The sequence below is a fragment of the Myripristis murdjan genome, chromosome 1 (assembly GCF_902150065.1).
Source record: "Myripristis murdjan chromosome 1, fMyrMur1.1, whole genome shotgun sequence".
Lineage (NCBI taxonomy): Eukaryota > Metazoa > Chordata > Actinopteri > Holocentriformes > Holocentridae > Myripristis > Myripristis murdjan.
Genome location: NC_043980.1, coordinates 21845293 through 21869877, shown reverse-complemented (window position 1 = coordinate 21869877; position 24585 = coordinate 21845293). Strand labels below are relative to the sequence as shown.

Sequence of the window (24585 nt, the reverse complement as noted above, 5' to 3'; positions counted from 1 at the left end):
TTTTTCAAGGACAATTAGATTTAAAAGCACTCTAAAAAAAAGATTGTTAAAAAATGATTGTAGCGCTATAATAAAAGCACTACAATCATTGTCTATGCCAAATATTGTACCAAAAAATTCCTGTGTCCTTTTGCATATCTGTCTAATGGCTTATGTCTGTGCTGTAGTTTTCCTGGTAAATGCATTTGGTTTTGTTTACATTTCCCACCAAAACAAATTTTTGTGGCCTGGAGGCCACAATGTTGAATGCTAAATGCATATCCTACCTTGAAACACATTTGCTAAGACTTGCATTGTTTACATCAGTATGTGTAACATGCTTTGTTCATGGCGTGCCAGAAGAGTATGGTAAGCAAATAAAACATGGACTCGTTTTTCCACTGCGCACTGTAGCTTAGGGCTGGAGAATATGGACAGGATCAAATATCACGTTATCTTTGACCAAATACCCCAATCGATACTGGTGAATACCTGGTGATATTGCAGGGTTGTCAGTTGGTGCTCTCATAAGGTATTTACACACAAGAGATTTTTGCTAAACACTCAGTAATAATGTGAATATGATGACCAGAATAAAACTGCTTCAACTGTCTTACAAGTTCAGAAAACTGCATTTCTTTACTTTAATACAGATGTCAGAACCAGACCATCACTTATGCTATATCATAATATTAAAAAAAAAAAACCAGACGATATAGTTTCATATCAGTATACTGATAAGATATTTTTATACATTGCCTTTTTAAATACGGGGATCTGACTATAAGGCTTGCAGATTGTGTAATTTTGGTCTTACTAATTTCCCCTTCATTTCCTGTAAGGCATCAGCATGATTTTGTATTGGCCCACTGCTGTTCCTGTCCCTTAGTGATGATGTCATTACCTGCAGCCCTGCCAAGTTCCAGCTGGTCACTGGGTGGACACCACACATGAGCGGAAAGGGTGGAGAAGTCCACAAGGGATGGAGGGAGAGGAAAAGAAAGTTATAAAGAGGAGGGGGAGGGGTAGAGTGAAGGGAATGGAGTGTGGTTGATGAAAGAGACAAATGTGGTGTAACTGAATGAGATTGGGGTTGATAGTGTATAGGTTGAAAAAGGAAGAGAGAGAGGCCGCAAGTTAAGAAATTGAAGGAGGGGAGCAGGAAGGGTGTTGTCCAAAAAAAGAGACGAGGGACAATGGGTGTTCCCTCACCTTCTTTGATCACCGGTGTCAAAATGTCTCAACTGAATTCAGTTTGTATTTCTAGGCTGTGTTTTTCCATTTGTAAAAGATATTTTGTCTTGTTTCTTGTGTGTGTGTGTGTGTGTGTGTGTGTGTGTGTGTGTGTGTGTGTGTGTGTGTGTGTGTGTGTGTGTGTATGTGTGTGTGTGTGTGTGTGTGTGTGTGTGTATGTGTGTGTGTGTGTGTGTGTGTGTGTGTGTGTATGTGTATGTGTGTGTTTAGCCTCAGAGAGCAACCTGCAGAACAGACGTCTGAAGTTGGACTATGAGGAAATCACTCCATGTCTGAAAGAGGTCACTCTGGTCTGGGAGAAGATGCTAGGAACTCCTGGGAGGGCAAAGATCAAGTTTGACACAGAAACCATACATGCTGCTGTTGCACAAGGTACCTGGCTCTATGTCAGTTCAGCTTGGAGTTTATAAACCTGCAAACATGATTATTTATTTACTGTTATTATCATCATTATTATTATTATTATTTTGATTGCAAAATTTGTCTACACTAAAACACTCAGAGTCCCTTGTGTCATGTAACCTCTGCTGTACAATGTGGAATACAGAAGCATTAACTAGATCACAATACAGTGCATGACTCCGACTTTTGCCTGGGCTGATATTAAATGCTTTGAATTGATTCATTCTCAATTCTTAAAATTCTCAGTTAGGATGAATATGTAATTCCTGATTATTTTTTTCCCATTTCAGAAGAAAAAGGATAGTCATAGATTATTATGTTTATTTAATGGATATAAAATTTTGTGTAAAATTGACTTATATCATGAATTTGAATCAAATTTTGTTTACTTTTTGATATCTCCTTTTTTCAAAAGTGCACCATGGCAATGAAAGTTGTAAAAAAATATTTACTACTGGTATCACAGTGCAGTCCTCTAAAAAAATAAACAAATAAATAAAAAATAAGTAAACATAAAACTTGACTACCATGAGAAGATGTCACTTAGTGAAAGAGTCTTAACGTCACTAATTTTATGGACACAGCTAGTCTTAATTACACATGTGCAATATGCGGTGGTGTATGGTATTTTCTGATTGGTCGTCTTCACATTGTAGCATATCATGTCATAATAGCTTGTGCTGTGTGTACTGTGTGATGCATAAGAAAGGATTTAAATCAGAAACATGGCTAGATCATTAGGAGGCTTATTGGCCATCTGAGTAGAAGTTTGTTTGTTTGTTTTTAAATCAGTGTGAAAGGGGGTTCATAGTGAGCTCAGGACCTTCTGTCCTGTAGATTTGTCACTATCAGCATGTTCTGCACAACGGACCGGAAGGTTATCAGCTCTGCTCTCAGCCTCTGTCGAGAACATAACACAAGAGTTCTAAAGTCCACAACACACACACACACACACACACACACACACACACACACACACACACACACACACACACACACACTGAAAGGCTACCAGCCAATGAGTAGCAGTGTTGAAACTTAGCGAAGCAGCCTCAAGAGTAGTATTATCATGCAAGTTGATGACAGTGTAATGAGTCTGGCCACTGCATCAAAGGATTGGGTTGGAGACTCTTAGTTCAGGCAGAGAAGCAGCCCTGTCTTCAGTGCTGCTTCTGTAGGTGACAGAAGGTCAGACATTTGTAAATATCTTCTTGCTATTTCCCCACAGGAGCTAATTCAGTTTCCTGTTATCTAAAAAGTGAGACTGCTCTACACCACAATTGTTGATATGGCCATTGTAATCCAAATGTGTGTTATGTCACATCTGATGGTACTAAAATGACCTCAGAATAAGTCATTTCCCACAGGGTAACAAACTCCTTATTGTTTACACTGATTCAAATAAGCGAATTACAAGCCCTTAGGTATCTCATCAACAAGGAGAGGTTTGGCCTTCATAGCAGCCTAATCTTAGTAAGATTTCCTACATTATTAAATTGCAGACCTCAGGCATCCTGGTGATTTGCATATTTCAAGTATACTGACTTATAGCTTGGGAATGCTGAAAATCCATTTTCAGAAACATCTCCGCCTACACCGCTATCAGTCAGAACATGTTAAATATTCTTTGCATCTCCTTTGCAGCTTTGTGCTTGCACTAACATATACTCACAGCCCTCTTTTCTCTCCTTCTCTCTCCCCAATTTACGCTGCCCCATCTCTCTCTCCCTGTCAGGTGTCCCAAGGCACCATCGAGGTGAGATTTGGAAGTTTCTGTCCGAACAGTACCTGCTGAGGCAGACGGTCCCCTCCCGACCCCCGGCCAACCACGCACCATATAAGGAGCTGCTCAAACAGCTCACCTCGCAGCAGCATGCCATCCTTATAGACCTGGGTAAGATGCACATAAAAGCAAACCCTCATGTCCACATATACAAACTTTTTAGATACTTCACTATGGATACTGGATTTTTGAGGTTAATATTGTTGTTTGGAAGTTAAAAAAAAAATTGCAACAGTTGACTTCTTCATACAGTCCTCTATCTGCTCAGAGCTGGCTACTCTGCCAACTCACCTGCTATAGAGAGAGTTTAAATAATCCAGTCCACTGGATAGACTATTTAACACTGATTTAAAATTAATTATCATGTTTCTCGCAAAATGTACTATTTTATTTAATTTCCCTCAAATGAATTCAAACGGCTTTGCAATAGTCACACTTTTGCCACTGTGTTCGTAGAGATTTTCCAGTGAACGCTGAGGCTTCAAGTATTGACGGATTCTTCACCTTCGATATTTGGAGTGAGCATGGGTTGTGGTTAGGCCCCACGTCTATCAATTTTCGTTGCCATAGCAACAGTATTTCCTGAATGGAGAACAACTAAACTATACAGCAACAGCAACATTCTCTCAAACTGTGTTTTTTGTATTTCTTGTATTTTTCTGTTAAAAAAAGAGAGAGAAGGCAAGAGAGAAGGCAAGATTTACCAAGTGTTCTTAACTATCCAAACCTGTTTATGCAGGTGAATGATGAATCCCACCTGGTTGTAAACTGCAGGTGTGTGACTGAACATTTGTTATTAGCATAAGGTAACACCTCCTAAACACTGTGTTGTGCTGTGTTCACAATACTGAAATCAAAGTTCTGTTAAATGAACGTTTACATCTGTGATACTGTGAATGTCTTGGCAGAGGGATATACAGTCACTGAAATAAAATGAAAAAGGTTCAGTATTAAAAGGAACACCAGAGAAAACATATTGTCCAAGCCAAGCACTCCATGGTGATGACTGCAGGAAGAAAAGACGGTTTCTGAAGTTTCTGATGCAGTTCTTCTGTATAAACACTGTAAAATTCATTCACACATGTAACTGTTCTTTTTCAGCCTGTCTTAGTCTGTAGGCTGTTTCGCTTTTACTTCAATGAACATTGAGATATTATTTTGATAATCTATTTTTTTAAAATATATTTTCTCCAGTTTCAAAATGTATATTTCCATGTGTTGGACAAACATTGTCCCCTGTGATAATGAGAAAAATTGTCCTTATCTTTGTAAGAGTGTTATTGATCACCTGTACAATTGTCTTGCAACTAAAAGAAAAACAATAAGAAGAAATCATTAATGAACCCCAGAAATCAATGGGTACTAAGAAAGTAAGAACAAATTGGTGGATACGACCAAAAATAAGAGAAAATTAATTCATTTTGTGCTCTCTGCATCTAGCCTTTTGTTGTTGTTGCTATTGTTGTTGTTACATGTGCGCATAAGCTGATATCAGTGAATCTGAGATGGGCCAATATCAGCCAGTAGTATCAAACAGTCAGTATATCATCTGGGTACACACACACTAGCACAGCCATACTAAACCTTATTTTAACACATTCACCCTCAATGTTCACACCCCCACCACCACCCAGAAACCCACAACATGCACACACACACACACGCACACAACCCCACCCACTCAAATACCCACACACACATACACCTACCCCACCCCTTTAGCACTCAACCTCTTTCTCAGTCTTTCCGTTGACCCTGCCTCTTTCAACTGCCCATCGTGTTATTCACTCTCTCTAACAAACAGGGTGGGAAAGGCGATAATAACATACACAGTGACGGCTTGGTGTTGTTTGCGCACAGGAGGACTGGTGATGGCCCGATTAACGGTATTATGCACAGTAGGACAAAACCTCTTGGCGGATATGATACTGAAACAGCTAAGAGGTTTGGCAGAGAAAGACGCATGTAAACATGCTTCACGCAAACATGCAGAAGCACAAAGTTCACAGCCACATTCAGTGACAAAGGTTGGGCAACAGGAGGAGGGTTTAAAATTCATCCTTGTTAAGTTCAGCACTCCCACACTTGACATTCAGTACACACACAAACACACACACACACACACACACAAAAAAACTTCCCTTAGGCAAGGGAGGAGGGGTCACGACTATATGTTCACAAACAAGGGGGCCTCCTTCCTCTACAGCACATTGCCTACACACACTCACACGGTCATCACTGTCTTTTCCAAAGCTTCGCTGCCACCCTCTGTGTATGTCAAGAAGTCCACAAAAGCCAAAACACACACACACACCTGCTAATTATGAGCACATTCGCTTTAAGAATGGTGTTTTTACAGATGCCAGGTCCTCATTATGTTGTCATTTTTGAAAGGCATGTGCACCGTCTGATGTTGCACGTTAAGCTGCAGAAGGAAAGCGCCTATGCAAGTATGCAAAGTTGTTATGTAAAGCCACATTCATGTGTTTTCATGAGTGTTTTTGTGACAACTTGGAGTGCATTTGTGAATGTTCATGCGCTGCACTCCTTTTAACCTCAACAGTGTAGTGTGTATTCGAGCATCCTTAGGGCGTTTTAACTGAAATTATGAACTGAAACATGTGCACACATGCACACACACACACACACACACACACACACACACACACATACATACGCACACAGCATTTGGCTCCTTTATTGATCATTCCAGTGTCTTAGTTTCTTACCACAAATATGTCAGATGAAAGCCAAACAAAGCAAATCGATTAATCTCAAATGTCAAATATATGTTTGTAGTATTACATGTCAGATATGAATGCTATAGATAAAAACTCTCTCTGCTGCTGCTCCTTCACTTGTTTTCTCCTAGGTCGCACCTTTCCCACCCATCCATATTTCCAGGCCCAGCTGGGGGCAGGACAGCTGTCACTTTATAATCTGCTAAAGGCCTACTCACTGCTGGACCCTGAGGTATTTACTTTTTCTGTCTTTTGCTCTTTCTCTTTGGCTCTCACTCACTCCCTTCATGCACTCTGTCAATGAGCAACTTGCCTTTTGTCTTCAAGGCTTAAGATTTTCTTGTATGCCTGTGTGTGTGTGGTTGTCAATCATGGTGTTGTTGTAGGTGGGCTACTGCCAAGGCCTGTCCTTCATCGCAGGGGTGCTGCTGTTACACATGGGAGAGGAGGATGCCTTCAACATGCTCAAATTTCTGATGTATGACATGGGGCTCCGCAAGCAGTACAGGCCTGACATGATTATACTGCAGGTAAAATGTTCACACACACTTTGCTCTGCCTCCCCCATGCTAGATTATTTAACATTGTCTCAAATCAGTTAGTCCTTGCTCTTTTATTTTTAATGGATGACACAGAAAGCTGTCAGCAGGGGCTAGCTGGAAAAATGACATATCCCACCATTCATTACAGATTTTTTTTTCCCTTTTTTTCCGCCTACAACTGCTGGCCAGCTAGTATGGACTCCATTACCATGATCACAAAACAGCTCATCTTTGGCTGCTGTTGAGATCGATGTAGACTATAGAATAAAGATCAGTTAAACAATCAATCAAAGTGTCCGTGCACTTTTATTATTCAGTTCCTCCATTGCTGCTAAGCCTTGCAGTAAGTATTTATTGAATCCAACTTAAAATCAAATGCACAAACTCTGATAACAAAAAAAAAAAAAACTCAAGGAAAGGAATTTCCTTAGGGATGCCTGCCTGTCAACACCTACATTTATTAACATCAGCTGAGCTCAACTCTTGTACAAAACAAGTTCATCTTTTGTCCGCTCCCTTTTAGTGACACCTATTTTTTCCGTTCCATTCCCAGTTGTTAATATTCACACAGGGATCTGTCTCTAATTGTACCATATGTTCATCTGTCCCATACATGATATCTCTGTCAGTGCTGAGCAGATTTTGACAAAGCTTAGGGGGATATAATGCAAATGCAAAACAATGTTTAAACATTTTCATGATGAGTATAATCACAGCAATAAAATTTGTGGAAATGATTAGTCTCAAAACTATATTTGAGTAATTTCAAAATTACAGTGGTTAAAAGAAACTTTAAAGGGAAAACCCTCCATTAACACTGCTGAATACAGATGATGTCATTCAGTGCGAAGATATTTCCAGCATAGCTACAATGAAATTTAATTTTTCAAAAACAAAATCCGTTATCTGAATAATCTGTACACACATCTGAAAACACTGTAAACAGAAAAGCTCCTGGAATTCACTGAACATCATGGATTGATGATGGATATCGGTGTAGAGTATCTTTGTGTGGAATTTTCCCTTGAGGGAATTGCTGAAATTACAAGTCAAAACAAAATGATTAATTAGTGATTTGCCGTTAGGGGGATTGCACCATTAGTGGGAGTGACATGTTTGTTACGTTACATGAGCGAAAAAAAGAACTTCCTTCACTCTGTAAACGCTACAGTTTGACAGAGTCGTTTTCCCGTATTGAATGGCTCACTCTGGGTCAACTATGGAAGTTGTGAGTTGGGTACAGCCCTTGTAAACACACACGCACACACACACACACACACACACACACACACACACACCCAAACAGACAGATCTGTGATGCCAGTGTCTCTGTCGTCTCATGTCAGATTCAGATGTACCAGCTGTCGCGGCTGCTTCACGACTACCACAGGGATCTGTACAGCCACCTGGAGCAGCAGGAGATTGGCCCCAGCCTCTATGCCACTCCCTGGTTCCTCACCGCTTTTGCCTCACACTTCCCCCTCGGCTTCGTGGCCAGAGTCTTTGGTAAGCTGTGAGTGTGACCCTGCAGTATCAAAACAGGAGTGGATGCAGCGTGTTGGGACATCTGTGCATAACCACCGTCACTTTTATAATACCCCCACTTTCCACTCCAGTTCAAAGTTAGCAAGAGGGCAGATGTTTGTGTCTAATCAGATCTTGAACCCAGAGTGAAGAAGTGGTAGAAGTTGGAGACAAGTAGGAAGGACTGGCTGAAATGGGTCAGAGAAATATGAATGAAGCCCTTAGCAAGAAGAGCAAATAGGAAAGGCTAAAAGTAAAACTAAACATGAAAAGAATCAAAGTACAGTTTGATGATTGGGCTTCAAAGATATGATATCAAATATGATAAATTGAGATTTCATAAGAAGTTTTTTTTTTTTTTTTTTTTAATATGGACTCCTATGGGAAATGCCTTTTTTTATCAGCTGACCATTCACAATAAGATGGGATGTCAGTGTGTCAAAGTTATTGGCTGATTTTCCTCATCAGCTCTTTCGGCAGTGCTTTGTCACTCAAAAAAGACGATGATGACGGCTGAGAAAAAAAAAAGCCTTTTGTGAACATGCTCGTATTATGTTTTACAGAAGCATAGAACCTATCTGTACAGATAGGTTCATTGTGATTGTGACGTTAGTTGTTGTTTACTTTTGTAGTTTACCTTTTGATATTTTAATAAAAGTAGCAATACCCTCAGTCCTTGTTTTTCTCTCCCACATTCTTTCCTCACTGCAGGTTTTTCTTTTTTTTTCCATGCCCAGTTTCCTACATGTTGCTCAGTCACTAAACCAGACTCACTGGCTCCTCACGCTCCTCTGAGCATAACGGTGTGTGTGTGTGTGTGTGTGTGTGTGTGTGTGCGCGCACAAGCAAGTGAGAGAGCATCATCATAGAACTGTGAAGTCTTTGATGTCGGACTTGGGGTTCCACACCTCCACTGCCATTCCTTAATCTGCTGTGTGATCTAATGCAGCCCCACCCAGCCCTCACCCAGCCCTGATGCACTGAACACACTGAATACACAAACACACACACAAACCTATTCTGCCTATCCATATTCACCTTGGCCTTGTTTGTTTAAACCTTTTATTGATGTCAAAGTGTCTGTCATAATAAACCCTGTTAAATCTCCAGTCAACAGCGTGAGCGGTGGTGTGATCACCAGTCATTGTTTTGCATAGTTTTGCACTGTGTAAGAAAGAACGCTGTCATTAAGCTGCCTGTTCTAACTGTCCACCTCATTGTTTTGATTCTCTTTTTTTTATCTCTTGCTTCATGACCTATATTTGACTTTTTGCTCTCTCTCTCTCTCTCTCTCTCTCTCTCTCTCTCTCTCTCTCTCTCTCTCTCTCTCTCTCTCTGTCTTCTTTTCCCTCTCTCTGTCAGACATGTTGTTCCTGCAGGGGGCGGAGGTCATTTTCAAGGTGGCCCTGAGCCTGCTGGGCAGCCACAAGCCTCTGATCCTGCAGCACGACAGCCTGGAGTCCATTGTGGACTTCATCAAGACCACCCTGCCCAACCTCGGCCTGGTGCAAATGGAGAAGACCATAAACCAGGTTGTGTATCATTAGTCACTTATCCATTTGTTTATTTTTTATTTTTACTAATATTATTGTCATTATCACTGTTATTTGCTTTGGCAATATAAGCACTCCCTTGTCATGCCAATAATGCTATTGAGAGAGAGAGAGACAGACAGACAGAGAGAGAGACAGACAGAGAGAGAATCCAGAATCTGTAATAAAGAGCACATCTATAAGTCAGCGTGGCATTCAGGCAGGTAGCCTGTTGGCAGCTACAAGTTGAGTAGGAAACCCTACATGGCCACCTTTGGAGAAATTGCAAAAAAAGGAAGTGGGTGTGACCCATTTAGTGTGAGAAGTTAATTTGTTTTTCCTTAGCTCAGGACAAGCCTTGCCTCAAATTTTTGTGCTGTTAATGCTACTCCATTAGGAAGTTCTGTGATTTTTTATTTTTGTTTTTCTATGCCACGCCTCCCGCCACGACTTCTTTTGATTGAAGTTCATCAGGTCTTTTGTGGCCCTTGACTTACCTGGTCAAAGTTTTGTGATGAAGTGTGAAAATGCACATAAATTAGGAGCCTTTTTGTGATATGCCGTGCCCACTACCACACCCACTTTTGGCCAAGGGATGTAAAAACGCATGCTTCCTTAGCCCATGACCAACGTTCGCACCAAAGAAGGCCGAGCATGTTTGGACGTTATGCCACTGTGTAATGAACAGACCCACACAGGTTCATAGTCCCCCCTCCCTCTGATTTTATCATGTGGAAGACAAGTATTATTCCTACAGGTGGAATATTCTATAACACTCTATTTGCAGTTGTGCTAATAACACTGACATAACACTGTTATAACTTCAATGAATATTATGACTGTTACCATCAAGTGTCTTTTGGTCACTTGTGTCATTTTCCCTCCAAAGGTGACATTTGTCTTTGTCACAACAACTTGACATTTGCTAAGACAATGTCGTCTTTGCAGGGAAAGTGACTAAATGAAGCTTAATGACAACAGTCATAAATAGGTTGGTATCATGTCAGTGTTAAAACAATGTTATGTCAGTCTTACAATCACAGCTTCATATAACCTCACTGAAAAATAACTAATAATTCTGTGAAAGTATGGCAAAAGAAAGGAAAAGGGCATGTTGACTCATCAAGATTATGTTTAATAATGATAATTTTCAAAGATATGAATGAATACCACAATACAGCAGATTTCTGGTTTTGTCAGTCCTCCCTTGCTCTGTTACCACCCCTAGTTGAATGATAAAGTAAAAATCATATTTGTTTATAATCAAACAGGGAAATAGAGAGCAGTATTGTGGTTAAGTGAATGGGGCCACACCCACTGTTCATACCTGAGGTGATCAGCTCATGGGCGGAGCTTTGGTGAAGTAAGATTTTGATAGGCTGGGGCGGTATCTATTTTTGCATACCTTCATGCCTTCATACGTTCCTGACGGTAGTTGTTTAAAAAAAAAAAGTAAAAGCTGAGCTGCTGGTGATAGAAGTCATAGTGTGTGTGACCTTGTCTAGCCTGCATTGCTGTGCATCTAATATGCAGTTAGCCTACTTGGACGTGTTTTGCAGGGTTTAAAGACCTATGGCTCATAGAATAATGAATAGATAGGACATAAGCACCCTTCCTCTACAGATTCAACATACCTTGCTGCAGAACCCAATGACACTTCTTGCCGCGGTGGATACGACACATCAGTGGGCTGAACAGAAATGATGTGTGGGTGGTGGTGGCAGACTGGCAGCTGAATGAAATCATGTGGCAGACTTCATCCAGCCGCATGATTTGTGGTTAGAAGAAGTCATCTCAAATTCATTCATTCAACCTTTATTTGGATTCAGGGAATCATTGAGAGCAAGCCCTCATTTACAATGATGCCGAATGTACAACAACCATAAAAACAATACAGAATTTCAATACAAATAGCAAAAATACAATAAAACAGGGATTAAAACAGAGAAAAAAAAAACTATATAAAAACTATATGTGGCAATCATCAGGACTAAACCCAAAATACTCCCAAACATGGAAGTATTATGTATTTATTTGTTGTTGTTGTTTTTTACTGTTTTACCTATCCCATACCATTATCCCCATCACTCGCAGTTACCATCTTTGTCATCTCAGCTGGTTGCTCCACCAGTAGAGACTGACCACAGGTGGAGTGTGCTGTGTACTGCACTGCATCACCTCAATACAGAGTCTTTGTATCAGACACCTAGTGTACATCTGTACATCTTTTACAGTTTAAGATCATACCATCAGGATTTCTAAGTATCCTGGTTTACTGTAAAACCTTGATACCGTCTAAACCTAGCTGTTGCCATTACCTGTGTGGTGTGTGTGTCCTGGAAAATGTTAAACAAGATCAATGCCAGGATCACTAGCTCCTTGCTCTACAGTGCAAGTATTTCACTTGGATTTGCCCCTAAAAATAGATATGTGCAAACCGGATACATAATTTTCAAGCACATAGCGCAAGTAGAGATTAGAAGTAACCATAATCTTTTTCCATCCCCTGATAATTTTTCAAAAACTACAAGTCCCACATCCACAAGTCACAATGCAGCAATAGCAGTAGTTGTCTGTGATCACACAGCTAGTGTCAAGTGAGAGGTGAAAGGTGACCCTCATTGGAAAAAAGTATCGGTACCATAGGCTGTAAGTTAACGTTATACATGCAGACATCAGAAAAAATAAAGCCTGTTAATTTTTATTTTGAGTATGGACCACTGGCTTACCTCTAAGCATGCCAAACAGCCAACATACAAAAGCAGCTGAACAACTGATATCCTTTGCACGAATGTATGATTATGGTGGTGTGTGTCATTGCATAGATGAGTATCCCTTAGAACACTCACACACACAAACACAAAAAAGTTGTTTACAAAAAGCTCTTGCAACATTTTATTTAAAAGCTAAGTGTTTTTTAAAAAAGCAATGTCAGTGTTTTACTGTTTACTATGTGTCAAATTTTCAAAAAAAAAAAAAAAAAAATCAGTTTCAGTGTTTTAAAAAGCTTAGTCAATATTTTAATGCCCATGCCTAGTGTGTAAATACTACGGTCTTCCACTTCCATAATCCTCCACTGGTTATAACATCTTAATTACACATGAGGAAAAGGAACACACGCACACAGTGTAAATATGTATGTAATAAATTGTTTGTTAACACACACTGTATTACTTGATTTTTCACTGTGCCTGTCTCCTAAATTCCTTTGTGAACTCCTTTATTCTCCCGTTTAGGAGCACATGTACTCCTTGGGAAAAAGTTAGCATAGAGCCCTGAAGCTGCTTGTAATTTCTCTGGCTCCAGTACCTCCATACTTTCAGTCTTGATAAGACCTCCGTGTGCACTTATGCTTGTCCTTCCATGATTGAATAGCGAGAAAGTAAACCAATCTCAAAGTAGCACGTTTACCAACCGCTTGAACAGAAAGTTGTCTTGAGATGCAAATGACTAGAGATGAGTTTGTCATGAGTCATGCTTGTAAATTGATGTTATCTTGGCAAAGGTGCTGTTCTATAGGTTTAACAGCACGTGTGTTCATTAATACTGTGAGAGTGGGTTGAGTCATTCAATGGTTTGTCAGTATTTTCCCTCTAGTGCGACTTTACATCCTCATTAGTCAGTATGTTAACTGTGTCCTGACTCACAGTCACACAGTTACATTGAGGAAAAACACAGTGAGCAAAATTACCTCTGCAGGCGCTTTTTGTAAAACTTGGCCTGGGCTTGACTTGACTTATTTTTCTCCTCTCTTTTTTTCTGATTTGCTAGTGGATAAGACAGGATGATAAAATATTGCATATTTGTATTATTTGTGACATTAAAAAGTACAGGAGAGGACATTTTTAACACCACTGGAACACAAAAGGGCAGATTTATGTGCGTGTCTGAATACTTGTTCTTATGTTTGAAATGCTTTAACACACAGGCGGTGTAGAAGAAGCTTGATAAGGTTCAAGCTTTCTAAATAGTTGCTGAGAATGTTTTGTGTGTGTGTTTTAGGTTTGTGAGATGGACGTTTCCAAGCAGCTGCAGGCATACGAAGTGGAGTACCACGTCCTGCAGGATGAATTGTTGGACACGCCCACAACCCTCAACCAGTCCCAGCGAGCTGCACAACTGGAGAGGACCAATCAGAGCCTCCGGCAGCAGAACCTCGACCTGCTTGAGGAGCTGCAGGTATGAATACTCAAAAGGAAGTAAATGCAAGCTTGATAAAGATGAAAAATGTCTCATTTTGATTTCCTGATTATTTCTTTTTTTCCCCCTTTCCCTGTTTATCCACTGGCTCTCTCTTCTCCTATTCCTCCTCCTCTCCTGCCCCTCCGCCCATCCTGTTCATCTCACCAGGTGTCCCACGCACGAGTGTGCAGCCTGGAGAGCCAAGTGGAGGTGCTGGTCCAGTCCGAGGGCCGGCTGAGGGAGCAAGCATCGGCCCTGGAAGAGGAGAAGAGGCAGCTGCAGAGCACCGTCACCCACCTCCACGATATTCTCACCAGCCTCGGCATACACATCTCCCTCGACGCGCACCCGCTCACACACACCCCACCCCCTGATAGACACACAGTGACGGCGGCAGCTAAGGTGGAGGGCAAAGAGGTGGCAGGGAATGGAACGGCAGCCACGGTCCCTCACCCCCCGGCTTGCCCAGAGGATTCGTAATCACACTGACCAGCCTGCCTCACATCAAGCTCAACAGGAGGAGGCGCTGGTTGCTGGGAATTTTAAGGTCCGGTCGTCGACAGAGACGTTGAGATAATTCCTTACTTTATCTTCTTCTTAGCCTGCCAAACTTCAGAAAGCTCTGAAAAGAAGAGGAGAGGAGTTTAGACCTTTAATCCAGACGTGAGAAGAACGGAGAAATTGCAAAAACATGGGAAAAGTCGAGAGAAAGACAGACACCCTTGACTCTCATCCCAAAACTCTGCTGACCTCCGTTCATCCCGAGCTGTGCCATGAGTGCCCCCTTCCACATCCTAATGTATAAACAAACGTGATTTGACCAACAATCCCCAAAGATAGCACTGTCCCACTGGGCTTTTACTGTAAAAACAAAACCCAGTGAGGTTAACCTTTGCACCTGTACTCATCTGTCTTGTCAGTTACAGCTTGTCTGTGAGGGTTCTCATTGATTGTATGCTTGTATTCGAGTGTTTGTGTGTGAATGTACTCATTACAATGAGGCTAAACAAGCCAAAGAATGTCCTCCGTATTATAAAAAGAGCCGGAACAAAGTCCCAAGCTCCCATGTCACTTGGTCAGATAACATCCTGAAGGAACATCATTGATCACCTTTACATCTTACTAGAAATATAAATATCTGTTGCCAAAGAAACAAAAAATGAGAGAGAAGGGAGTTGAGCTGGAATGAGTGAAAATATGAACACATGGCTGAACAATAAATTCCATGAATTGTGTTGATTTAAACAGATTTTTTTAAAAACTTGATTAAATAAGCTGAATGATGCTAGATAACATTAGATGGATAGTTGATGCTGGTGAGAGATGGTGCATCTTATATCCCAATAAGCACAAGGGGAGAGACAGAATAAAGACAAACTATTTGTCATTCCTCCTACCTTCCCATTATGAAGCAGCAGTCTTCCACAACGGTGTATCTAACTGTACGTTTACCGTTCAGGTATTTAGCTTACAACGAGCAGAACAACAGAATAAATTCAGTCCATTTTACATCCCTTTCTTTATCTGGGAAAATTACTTGGATCCAGCTGTACAGAGAGGGGAAAGGATCTATTTTAGGCAATAGCTAGTGTATTACTAGTCAGGGGAAACACCTGCTAATTTCACTGAGTGCCTGATCAGTTTCTTTTGCCAAATCCCAGCAAAGCAGGATTTATTTCTATAAACATGAGACTTGCTGAGACAATCCATCAGCTATTAATCACACCTACTGTATTCAACACACTGAATCCCACACAGCCGACAAGTTTTGTCGCGTGCTTGTATGTATGTCTTCATGTATTATTGTGTGTGCAGGTGCCTGAGTATGTTTATCTTGTATTCATGCATGTCACACACACACACAATTGCAAAAACCTGTTGATTTACACTGTAAAGACGTTGCTTTGACTCCTGACTGTTCTTGCACATTTTTTGTTTGTTTTAATTGATAATTATATAACTGTATTGCATTGTATTATTCTATACTTTGAAATACATTTCATATCCTTCCAGTACAGCCGAAGTCAGATTTAGTTCTTTATTATGCATGTGTGTATGTGTGCATGTGCCTGCATATGTGCAGACTTGTGTCAGGTGTCAGACTGTTGCAGATTCCATAGTTTGCACCATCTCCTATTTCACTGTCATTTTAAATGATGCATGGTTGATATAACATGTCAAGCACATGGAAATGTACCGGGCATATAAAACTCCCAGTTCCAATTCTTTCCCAGGAACTCTAGATTGAAGGAAAAGCATGTGGGGGCAAGTTATGACAGTGTTAATATGCATTAGTAATGTACATAAAACAGCAATATCCTCAGAGTAAAAAAAAAAAAAAAAAGAAAAGGATTTGGGTTCCTCTTTAAGTTTGAAGGCTAGACTCAAATCTGTTGGTCTTATGCATGTTTGTCTTCAAAGATAATGAAATGATGTACATGTGACTCATTACCATTTATTTTGAATGAGTGTTGCTCCACAGCTTCATGCTTTGTTTTTTTTTTTTTTTCTTTCAAGCTGTCATTCTCCAAGCTTCATGTCGCTGCACAGTTAGTTATTTTGCAGATGCTTTTCCTCAGAACCCAGCCCAGATTTTAGGCAACACATGCCTACACACAGCTCAGACACCGATTTTTCTCCACACATTCCTAAATATGTTTGAGGTCTTCCGAATGCACCTTTTAATCAGCCAGGTGGCCCAGCTGGAGCTGCCTATGTATGAGCATGTTTCTGTGTGTGTGGATGATCTTGAAAAAAAATTCTTCCCATAGCTGTGGTGAAGGTAATTATTGCTGAACATTTCATCAGATTCAAAATTATTTTTCTTCTTAGTACTTGTTCACCACTGCGGCGAAGTCATTAAAGTCCATTCATTCAGTGGACTGCACAGTTCAACCACAGTGGAGATGGCAGGGTTCCCACCGGTCATGAAGTCTAATTCATCAGATTCTAAGGGGAAAAGTGATGGAGTATCATGGAATTTATAAAAACATAAAATCAGTGATCTGTTCACCATACACAAGATTTATTTTCCATTGTGTTTGCATTACATTCACTACCCCTGCAGATTAAAAAAAACAAAAAATCAACTTCAACAAGACCTTGGAATCTGGAGAGCATTTAAAAATTCGGTCAAGGCAAAAATCATCATGTTGCATTCAAAGGTCATGGAAATTCAACATCACATTCATGAAAAGTCAGTGAATGTTACATCTGACAGAGCTGAAATCCTGAACTGACAGCTTGTGACGGGCTTTTATTCTGAACTGCCAACTTATGCAAAGCTATGATGTTAAAGGTGGACTGTGCAGTTAAAAAGGGGAGGGCAGCTCGCCTTGTTGAGGGATTTAGAAGTGTTACATTAATTCTACAGGTTTATGTTTTGGGCAAAACACTGTGTGTCTGACTTTAAATCTTTATTGGAAACTAACACAAACTGCTACCCAGAGCAACTGAATGCGGGACAGAGGTTTTACCCTTGGATTCGAGGTCATGGGCATGCACCCTGCTGAGGTGACATCGAGTGAGGCACTGACGCTCTGCAGACCTGTTTTCAAAGCTATGGGTTATTCCAGATTATTTTTAAGGAAGTTCTCCATGACGCAGCAACTTGATCTTTATGTAACCTCTGTTTGTCTCTCTTTCAGACGTGCCTGCCTGTCCCAGTTACCCGGTAAAGGAGGTGATGACTGTTCGATAATATGCTCCACACCCCGCCGACCACCAGAGCTTTACTGAGATTAACTGGGATCGGCAAGGAGTTAATCTATCACAATGACTTGTATACTTAAGTGTTATTTTCAGGCTACATGTTGCATTACACTAATCTAGCAGCCCTGCCCATTGCGTGAGTGTGGTAGATATCTGTGCTGGATTTTACGGCCAGTGATATTGTACAATGTTGAGGTTCCTGTGTGTGTGAGTGTGTGTGTGAGTGTGTATACTGGTAAATGCCACATAGTGAGGACCTGAATGCATTTCTCAACCACAAGAGTTTTTGAGAAGTTTTTGAGAAGTGAGGACATTTCTGCCAGTACACACAACTACAAAAACAAATTCTCCCTTATTGTTTAAGGTTAAGGTTAAGATTAGAATTAGGTTTAGGTTAAGGTTAGGTTAGGAATTTGGGTCAGGTATGCAATGGTTATGGGTTTGATGGTTGAGAGAAAAGCCTGTAAAAATGGATGGAATGAAATATGCCCTCACAAAGAAAGAAAGGCAAGAATATGTGTGCCTGTGTTGTGTGTGTGTTTGTGTGTGTGTGCGCGCACACCTGTCCTGTCAGAGTTTCGAATGTTGTTGCTTGAAAAGGCCAACTCCTGCCCGATTGAGGCTGCAAGCGAGCACTGTGGCATGTTTGTGGTTGAAACTCAGCATCTGTGGACAGATTTTCTTGAATCTCTGGTTGACTGAGCCGAGAGAGAGCAGGATCACCCCGCCTCCCACACTGTGTGTAAACACCGTTTATGTGTACAGTGTGTGCGTGTGAGCGTGTGCCAGCAGGCTGCCAGAGCCATTGTTGCCTGGAGTTTTGTTTTATTTGTCTTGGCATCTGTTTACTGCTTCCACACTCAGCCTGTGCCCTGCCCTGCCCTGCCCTGCTCTTCACCACATGCATGTATCCTCCTTCAACCCCAACGTTCACTCACCTCCGTGTGAGGCAGGAAGAGACGGAGGCGTTCATGTCAGGGTTTGTGATAATAAATTGTTGATGACAAATGAGCCCTTTGAAGTGACTCACTGAGGCAAAACGAATGATATTGCAGGTTATCAAACGCCGCTTCCCCTCCATGTGGTGAAAAGTACACCTGTGGCTATAAGCTTATCACTTCACCTTTACACACCCGCACACACGCATACACACAGATTCATGTGTAGTAACTTAACACTTTGATGTAGTGTATCAAGTAATCACGGCAGATGTAATCATTAATGATGCTGTATTCTGAGATACGCAACAGTACGGGAAGGACAAACTTGAGCGAGCACTGGTCAGTCCAAAAGGTCAAACACGCTCAGTAACAGGCTGTTGCAGCTCATAAAGCCCCGTCGCAGCTGTAAATCTTGATAAGGAAGCAGCTACTTTACCTAACTTAGCATCACCTGACTAATTCAGAGGCACAGAGGCCATAAAGTCAACTCCTGATTATAATGGGACTATTCACACTGGGCTTTTGCTGCCTGCTTACCTTAGACACGTCAATCTAACACCAAATGTATTTGTTGTGTGCTTTAATAAAAACATGCAATTTTTTTTTTTTTTTTTTTTTACATATAAATGAATGTCTGTTTTGCTATGATGCAAATGTGATTAATAGTCCAGTCATTTTATGAAAAAACCTAGGACAAATTGCAAGAGAAGCAAACTCAACTGATTTTGTATCCTCAGTTTGTCCTGAGTGAGGGGAAAAAAAGTCCCAAGGAATCCCATTGGTGGAAAGTTTTGAAAATCACCCATATATGGCCATGTAATACCAAAAAACACCCTTTTTAACACACAGTGGAAAGGGGTTCAAAATTTTACTTTCAGATATCACTCTAAAAATTCACAAGTTGATTAAACACATAAAGACAAGAAAAAAAGTCAATTACAAGTTCTTTGAATTATTCTGTTTACACATGCATATCACACATTATCTGATTTGATATGGGCTAATATGGAATAAATGCCAGAACAGATATTTAAACATTGAATTAAAAAGTTACTATATATAAAATAACCTTGAATTAAAAGGTTTCTATATAACAGTGAATTAAAAGGTTACTATATATATAATAACCTTGTAATTCACTGTTTAAATATCTGTTCTGGCATTTATTCCTTATATTCCTTATTAGTCCATATCAAATCAGATAATGTGTGATATGCATGTGTAAACAGAATAATTCAAAGAACTTGTAATTGACTTTTTTTTCTTGTCTTTGTGTGTGTAATCATCTTGTGAATTTTTATAGTGATATCTGAAAGTAAAATTTTGAACCCCTTTCCCCTGTGTGTTAAAAACAGTGTTTTTTGGTAATATGTGGTCATAAATAGGTGATTTTCAAAACTCTCCACCAATGGGATTTCTTGGGACTTTTTTTCCCTCACTCAGGACAAACTGAGGATACAAAAGAAGTTGAGTTTGCTTCTCTGGCTATTTGTCCTAGGTTGACCCCAATTTTGGCCTAAAATTACTGGACTACAAACGTGCAGCCACTAAATGAAAGGTTTTACACTTGTGGTTCTTAACGTCTTTGAGAGACTCAAACCATGTCTCTCTCTGGAAAAATGCTTCACTACACAGGAAGAGCTGCATCTTACATTTCCGGAGGCAACAGAGGTTTGATGGAAAGTGTAAGCAAGAGGAAGAAACATGAGAGGCTGCTGTCTATTCTCAGTGTCTTTATCAGTACAATATGATGGGCCAGTGCTCACGCGTCGAGCGCAAAGCACTAAAGCAATGATCAGCCATCAGCACAGGTGATACGTGAACAGAGATGCAAGAATCTTACAGATTGCCACTTTCAGTTTGAATCAAGCCATGTTAGAGACAGAGCAATAGACACCTACTTCCCCGACTGTACATAGAATTAACATCCACCAGGAGAAATAAATGCACTGTCAAAAAGGTAAATGCAAATGTTTTTTAAATAGACATTGACTGAGGTAACATTCCTTAAATGTCCATGTTGCATTATAGATGCTGTAAAACTAGTTTGATGTCCCTCTTATCGGATTTTTTTTTTTTTTTTTTTTTTTTTTAATCAGAAAATGCATCAGATACAGTATTTCACACCACCTTTTGGAGGGTAAACTTTATTTTGGTGCAGCAGGCCATCCCACCCTGGCTGCGTTAAGTCTGTGCCCCGCGTTTTCAGTTATTATCATGAAAGCAACGATATGCTATATTTTAATCATTTTAAAATGTATTTTGTTTCTTAAAATATAATTCAAAACTAAATAGCTCATTCCAGGAAATATCAACCAAACATTTATACCTGCTTTTAAAATATCTCAACATTTTCAGAAAAGCGTTTTTTTTAATTTGTTTGTTCATTTGTTTGTTAAAAACCCTTGCCGAATTTACTTTGTCAGTGTGACAGCGCTTGCAGATGCGTGCATGTGTGTGTGTGTGTGTGTGTGTGTGTGTGTGTGTGTGTGTGTGTGTGTGTGTGTGTGTCTCAGTCTGAGCAGGTGTGTAACCTGAGTGCTGGTCCTCCATATTTCCTCCACAACGGATCTTTACCAAGACATGGCAGGAATTTGGCAAGACAGTTGCACATGTATCCCACTGTGCATTTCAACATCATTCTCTGCGTGTGTGTGTGTGTGTGTGTGTGTGTGTGTGTGTGTTTCATCATACCACCCAGACACTGCTATACCACATGCCTACACTAGTTGTCATGTTTCTGTTGCATAATTGTGTTTCCAATGACACATACATACCTTTGTCTCCATTCCACTAAATATGTAACCTGCTGTGCATTTGTTGTGTGTGTGTGTGTGTGTGTGTGTGTGTGTGTGTGTGTGTGTGTGTGTGTGTGTGTGTGTGTGTGTGTGTGTGCACCAAAGCCCAATTGTGTTTACTGACCACAGCTATTTTAAACAGTCCCTTATGTTTCTTTCCTTAGCTTATATTGTGTTTTTTTCCACCCTCACACTTACAGGATTAGTCTTGAGTCACAGAAATGTTGTAATGGCTCTAAGACCACGACCTCTGACCTACTTATGGTTCAATTTCATTTATTGTTATCATAAAGTTGACATTTTGAAGTTGTAACAGTGATTAAGGGCTGTACAAATAAACGTGACTTTCTGCCGATATAGTAACCAAAGAGTATTCTGTTGTCATCCTAATGCAGTGGGTGTCATGTTGGCAGCGAGGCACCACAGGGTGGAGGCTGGGCTGAGGGGGCAAATTGTTGCAGGTAGGAGTTGACTTAAAGGAGCGATGGGCTGAGGTAACACCGGGCTACTTGGCGTTTAAAGGAACACTGATTTATGAGTGTTGATAATGCGAGCTGAATAACACTTCTGAGACAAAGACCAATTAAAGATATGTGATCTTTATTGGACCAAACCCTGAGTATTTACCGCTCAATAACAGTTTGCTTCTGCTGTCAAGATGAAATATGACTTTGAAATGATAGAATAGAACACACACACACACTTTTTAATTACTCAGCTGTCACTTCGCTCTCTAATAACATAAGTAACAGTTTTACAACTGCAATGCTGCCGCGGCAGGTGGCCTATGTGATGGAGTGTATTCGGAAACTCAGTCTAACCAAACATACTGTTCATACTAATGCCTTCATGCATAATTATCCCCCCACCCAGCCACACATGCACACACACCCTCTGTTTTTGTAGGAGAGGGAAGATTGAATATTGTTAATAGTTTGTATGCATGCATGTGTAATGTACTGGCAGCCATCACGTGCAGCTCAGATGGTGGTGATGCGCTGTGTTGACACGCAGGGAGTTGACAGTTTAGATTAACATCATCAGTGCTGATGATGTATCTGATTATAGGGCTGCGTTGCATTTCATAAGGGAGTAGGAACAGCTGTAATATAGTACTCCAATATAAAATGATGTCACAATGTCGGAAATGAAGTTCAAATTAAAGTCCCAGGTGACAACAAGCATCGACCTGCTCGTTTGTTTCTTCTCTGTATGAAGAGTATGAACCGTACGATCAAAACAACTTGTTGCTGTGGTAACATATATCTCAACACAGGTTAACCTGTTTGACCCTGCTTTTCCTGTTTGCATCAAACCAAAGAAAAACTTTATTTAATTCCAGCGGAGATCCTAAAGTTTGCACAGATGCAAACTCTGTTGTGCTGAATTATAGGAAAATGTATATATATAAAATGTGTGTATGATACAGAGGACATCTAAATATTTTTCTACTCCATGTATTTATGGAGCCATTAGACAATGGCATCTTGAGTTTTGAATATTTCACTAATTTTAAGTGAAATGTTGCAACCAGCACATGCAGAATATGTATGTCCCAGATATAGTATCGTAAAAAAGACTTTTCTAACTTTGAAGTATTTAAGGGGAAGTCTGAATGACTACATTATGTCTAAGGTTTAATGTGTTTCGTACTAAGAATAAAGGCAATAGTTGCATTATTATGAGTGTGCAAACAAGGGTTGTGCCTTTTTTTTAAAAATCATGACAGGCGAAATTGTGTGATGATATTGTCAGAGTACATAATATACTGACTTGATTTAAGAATTACATATATAAATCTGTGCTTTCAATTTCTTTGAACCAGAGAGAGAGAGAGAGAGAAAAGCCGAGAGAGAGAGAGAGAGACAGAGAGAAGCAGAGAACGAGAGACCTAGATTATGAAAGAGCCAGATTGTAGTCAGTCCTGCTGAGTCACAAACTGTTAGTAGTGGACAACAAGCTGAACAGAGACTAGAAATCCTCACTGGAAAACTGGGTGGGATGATGTTACAGCGATGTGGCTGCGTGTGTGTGTGTGTGTGTGTGTGTGTGTGTGTGTGTGTGGGTGGGTGTTGCTGTTTGCTGTAGAAGGTCAGGCGCCACAGTTAGGGTGTGACCACCACTGTCCTGTCAGCACATCAAGTGTCCATGAAACCCCTCCCTTTACCCCCCGTTCTCTCTCTCTCTCCCTCTCTCCCTCTCTCTCTCTCACTCTCTTTTTTTTACTCTCTTTCTTCCTCCCTTCCTCAAAGCCAGGGTGTAACCAACACTCAAACCTGTCAGTTACTCAGATCTGTAAAAGGAGAGGGGGGTCTTTGTGTGTGTGTTTGTGTGTGTGTATGTGTATGTGTGTGTGGGTGTGTGTGTGTGTGTGGGTGCGTTTGGGTGTGTGGGTGTGTGTCAGAGACCAAGAGAGAGAGAGAGAGAGAGAGAGAGAGGCTGTGCTGCATGTCGGCAGAGAACAATAAAGCTGTCTGTTGGTTATTTCTGAACCCCGGAGAGGAAGCACTACTCCCTGCAGGGTGGGGAGACAATTGAGAAAGCCCCCACCCAACACACGCATGCACACACACCACAGTGTGCACACGAATGAAAACACACACTCACAGTATCCTAACACGCACACACGCGCACACACACACACAGGCTGGCTATCTTTGAGCTGAAAAACCCTTTCACCCCGCTGCCCCACCCTTCTCGTACAGGAATCGGTAATTGTGTCATGGATGGAATCATCTATTATAAAGCTGGGAAATATTCCAGCTCAGCCTTGAATAGCTGCCTGGGTAACTTCCTTCAGGCTTGTGCTGCCTGATTTATTGTTCGGTCTCTACAACTGTGGGTCAGGGAACACTGCAGTTTCTTGGGATGCTGGTCAGCGAGGCCCTGAGCAACAAAAACACAAACGGCTTTCAGGGGCAGCACTTGTATAAGAGGAACAAAGCAACTGAGGCAGAGGATATTTTTCTGTTTGGTAGGAAATTCTGACTTCCTCGTGGGTAGCAGCATCACTGCCTGCCAATCATGTTCTCCAAGAGGCTGATAAGCAGTGCGTGTGCACACAGTGGGCGACGCCAGAGAATAGATAATGTACAGTAAATGTTATCATGTGAGTCTTTATACAGTTATGTTTTGAAATTCACAGTCTATCTGAACTCTAGTGTTTCATTTCAACCTTATTTACAAATTACAATTA

At 40.7% G+C, this 24585-nt stretch overlaps 1 protein-coding gene across 11 annotated transcripts in view; it reads left to right on the top strand.

Moving 5' to 3' along the window:
* The window catches only part of tbc1d1 (TBC1 (tre-2/USP6, BUB2, cdc16) domain family, member 1), a 62986-nt gene extending 47032 nt beyond the window's left edge, over window positions 1–15954 (top strand). For all 11 annotated transcript variants that reach the window (XM_030058778.1, XM_030058827.1, XM_030058835.1 and 8 more), the window contains 8 exons: window positions 1444–1605; window positions 3371–3529; window positions 6291–6391; window positions 6546–6689; window positions 8048–8207; window positions 9588–9757; window positions 13760–13936; window positions 14108–15954. In XM_030058778.1, coding sequence (XP_029914638.1) covers window positions 1444–1605; window positions 3371–3529; window positions 6291–6391; window positions 6546–6689; window positions 8048–8207; window positions 9588–9757; window positions 13760–13936; window positions 14108–14419 — 1385 coding nt within the window. In that variant the 3' untranslated portion in view covers window positions 14420–15954. The remainder of the gene's footprint in view (window positions 1–1443; window positions 1606–3370; window positions 3530–6290; window positions 6392–6545; window positions 6690–8047; window positions 8208–9587; window positions 9758–13759; window positions 13937–14107) is intronic.
* Window positions 15955–24585: the final 8631 nt, after the last annotated feature.